The sequence below is a fragment of the Nicotiana attenuata genome, unplaced genomic scaffold (genome assembly GCF_001879085.1).
Source record: "Nicotiana attenuata strain UT unplaced genomic scaffold, NIATTr2, whole genome shotgun sequence".
Classification (NCBI taxonomy): Eukaryota; Viridiplantae; Streptophyta; class Magnoliopsida; order Solanales; family Solanaceae; genus Nicotiana; species Nicotiana attenuata.
Window position 1 is genome coordinate 269022 of NW_017670410.1, and position 3628 is coordinate 272649.

The 3628-nt window shown below is 30.7% G+C and overlaps 1 protein-coding gene across 1 annotated transcript; it reads left to right on the forward strand.

Annotated features, from left to right (window-relative positions):
- The first annotated feature begins 2631 nt into the window (after positions 1–2631).
- LOC109239038 (E3 ubiquitin-protein ligase ATL23-like) lies at positions 2632–3354 on the forward strand. The gene has a single exon (XM_019405541.1). It carries the CDS (start codon positions 2795–2797, stop codon positions 3203–3205), a length of 411 nt encoding a protein of 136 aa, XP_019261086.1. The 5' UTR covers positions 2632–2794; the 3' UTR covers positions 3206–3354.
- The last annotated feature ends 274 nt before the right edge of the window (positions 3355–3628 follow it).

Below are 3628 nucleotides of genomic sequence, written 5' to 3' on the forward strand. Positions count from 1 at the left end.
TTTGGATTCTTGAAATATTTCAAAGTTAATAAGAGTAGACAAATCTACTCAGACAAGTAATTTTAAATAATTTTGAACCTTATGGAATGGGAAAAAATACATGAATTGAGATTGATCGAATAATCTCACCAAAAAAAAAATAATATTTAAGATTCCTAAAATACAAGGATTAAGTAATAATCTTATGAGAATTGAAGTAGAATTTGCATTATATTAACATAAAGGAATCAAGAAGGTGAGCCTGGGAGAGCAATGGTAAAGTTGGATCTGTGTGCTTTAAAGGTCACGTGTTCGTACTGTGGAAGCAGTCACTAATGCTTGAATGACGACATGCATTGTTCACTGGGCTGCCCTTTTAACATAAAGGAGTCTCAAACATTACTAAAATAGCAGTATTGTTATAGCAGTGGATGAGTTCTATTTTGATCTAAAAGCCTAACACAAACATAGCAACTTATCTCTTCCATAATACAATATTCCTGCCCGTCTAGATTTTGCAAAGCTTAAAATGAGTTCCACATGTGCATTTCATCAGAGAAATGGACTTTTCTAGTTCTTAGAACATTAAGCTTGGACCCATCTAAAACCAAATTTTATGGTTTTCTCCAGATTAAGAAAAATGGTCACTAATAGTCTAATACAAATAAGGCCAAATCAAACACAAAAGAAACTAAGCATATCATTATAGGCGCTATAGACTGGTACATTTCGTCTATTATAATTTATACTAGACGAGGAAAGGCCCGCATACGGCCCAATATTGTAATTTTATTAAAATTATTATTTGTTGGTGTTTAGTTAATTAACTTTTGAGGTTTAACAAGCTATATTTTTTAAAATTACTTTTGAATATAAAATTATTTAGTTTGAAATCGTCTTCAAATAGTATAAATAGATGAAAATCATTTAATTTTTATTTTCAAATTGCTTTAGGATAGTATGGGTAAACATGAAAATCTTGTAAATATCGATACTTCTTTTTGTTGTTGTATTATTTAAAAATTAATTTTATTTTCTCTATAGAAACTTCTATTTGAATAAAACAAAATTAATAATTTTCCAAAATGAGAAAAAGATTGGAAATGAGCATTTGCAATGCACAAACAGACTAATCAACACATGCATAGTGTATTTAAAGGAGAATTGTGGCTAGAGGAATGTGGGGTCCACGTGTATTTTGCATTTAAGAAATACAAACATGAAATTTTTATGAAATGACATACATGCCCTTGGTCAACCATCTTTCCTTTTCTATATAATAGAAACATATCCGAAAAAATCAACTATTTTTTTTAGATTGTTCTATTTCTAATTGTCACCTAATTACATTAAAGAACAGGTATGTGCATGACTTAGAATTGTACCTTTCTACGTGAATACTAGGTTATTGTACTCTTTTGGTAGGTTGCTCGTTCTTTCGAAGGCTTATTAGTTGGTGGGATCATGAGTACGCGTTACACATATGTTTTGATTAAGATTTTAAATTTTGATGTTCTGACGCTGTAAAAATATTATTACAATCAAGTTGCTTATAAGGTAATTATAGATACATCTCAATGATAAACATTAGTCTTTTTGTACCTGATAAAGATGATATATAGTTAACATGCTATAATAAGTCAAAACTATATTCAGCGGCGAAAACAAGAATTCTGATAATAATATTCAAAAGAAATACAAAAATAACACACTTAGACTTGAACCTACGACTTAAAGTAATTTGTTAAATTCCCTTTACCATCATACTATAATTTTCTCTTATGCAATGGAATTCAATAGTCTATTTATATAAAGAAAATTATTATTTCTTTATTCGCACATCATAAATTTTCAACAAAGGTTGAATTTCCTTAGGTGACTCTGTCCTGACCACATTGGCAACACAAATATTTTTTTACAATTGTCTAATGTATAGAACTTAAATTCATAGATAAATTTGTTGCTTGTGCGGAAAAATTAAAATATTTTGTTATTTTTTTGCTTTGTTCTAGTGTTGTGAATGATTTGACTTAAATTTGTTAGACTTGTTTTTTGGTTCGTTCAGATAAAATTGGAGTAAAAGAAAAACAATTTAAACATATACAAGAAAAAAAAAACTGTTATCTAAAAGTAAAGTATTTTACTCTCCATGCGGCAAACGGATTTTTCTTACGGCACATGGATTTGCCTTCCCAATCCAACAGGCAACAGCCTCTTCTTTATATTACACGTTACTTCCTTTTATACATCACAATTTCAAAATGTCCAAATAAGTTGAAATCAACTATATAAGTTCTTATTTAATAAAATTAAATATATATATATATATAGAGAGTGTGTGTTTTTTTTCTTAAAATGGTCTAATATAACATATTTCCAATAGAAATAGACCAAACACACACACACCAAATGTACTATTGTCCTTAATCTTTATAAACATTATAGGCCATTATTTTTCTATTATGTTTTAAAATTCATTGTGAAATCTAACTATGAAGTCTAACTTCATTCCGATTTCAATCATGTATACACGAATACAATTATTTTTAAAGTTATACACATACAGAAAAAGATTGATTGGGATGGCTCTTAACTCACTGATTTAAAATTTTGGATGGACCTAACACACCACCAAGTATTTAAACCACTCATCTTCTCTACTAACTTTTTCATCAATTATGGTGTGCAACTCTTTTGAATACTCTCTATCTTTCTCTTCTTCTCTCCTCCATTGTCACTATTATCAGCAACCCCCTTAATTTTTTGGGGCTCTGATTAATTCGGATTGGCGCTGCAAACATTTCTTAATTAAACAATGCTTTTTGCTGTTTTCCTTGCACTCTTTCTTCCTTGTGTCGGAATGAGCGTTGTTTTCGTGGTCTACATGTGTTTCCTTTGCTATGCCACAACAAATAATTCCTCTGGTCGAAACAATAATAATCAAGAATTAGCAGATACAAAACCTCCAAAAGAAAAGGGTCTATCTTCAGCACAATTGGATAAATTGCCAAAAGTTACAGGCCAAGAATTGGTGTTGGGAAATGATTGTGCTGTTTGTTTAGACATAATTGAGAGTGAACAATTGGCTAGGTTGGTACCAGGTTGTAACCATGGGTTTCATCTTGAATGTGCAGATACTTGGCTTTCAAAACACTCTGTTTGTCCTGTTTGTAGAAGTAAGCTTGAGACTGAGTTATTTAATCCTCCTCAAAGCAATCCTTGCTGAAAAACACAAAGTGGATTAGAGATTGATCGGTGGTTTTCCTTCCTTTTTTTTTTTTTTTTTTTGGGTTACAATTTTTAAGATTGAGCAACTATGGTTGTTATGAGACGATCATGATTCAATCAAACACAGCTTTTGTCCTTTGTTTTTTCCTTACCAATCTGAGATTAGTGATATTGATGATGACAAACCGGACATGGAGGTTAGATTGCTAGCTATCATTCCCATTTTTTTTGGCTCATCCAAGAGCCAAAATTTGAAGCTAATGGGTCCGAGATTCTATTGCTTCTAAGTTACTGGGTTCTAAATTAATAGTTTATATATATTAAATAAAAATTAAAAGCAAATATAAAATTTGGACCAAAACTAATGGGTTCGGCCGAACCCGTAATCGAAGCTCTAACTCAGCCCCTGTGCTCATCAATA

Coding starts and splice junctions, on each gene's coding strand:
- LOC109239038 (XM_019405541.1), top strand. CDS start 2,795: ATGCTTTTTGCTGTTTTCCTTGCACTCTTTCTTCCTTGTGTCGGAATG.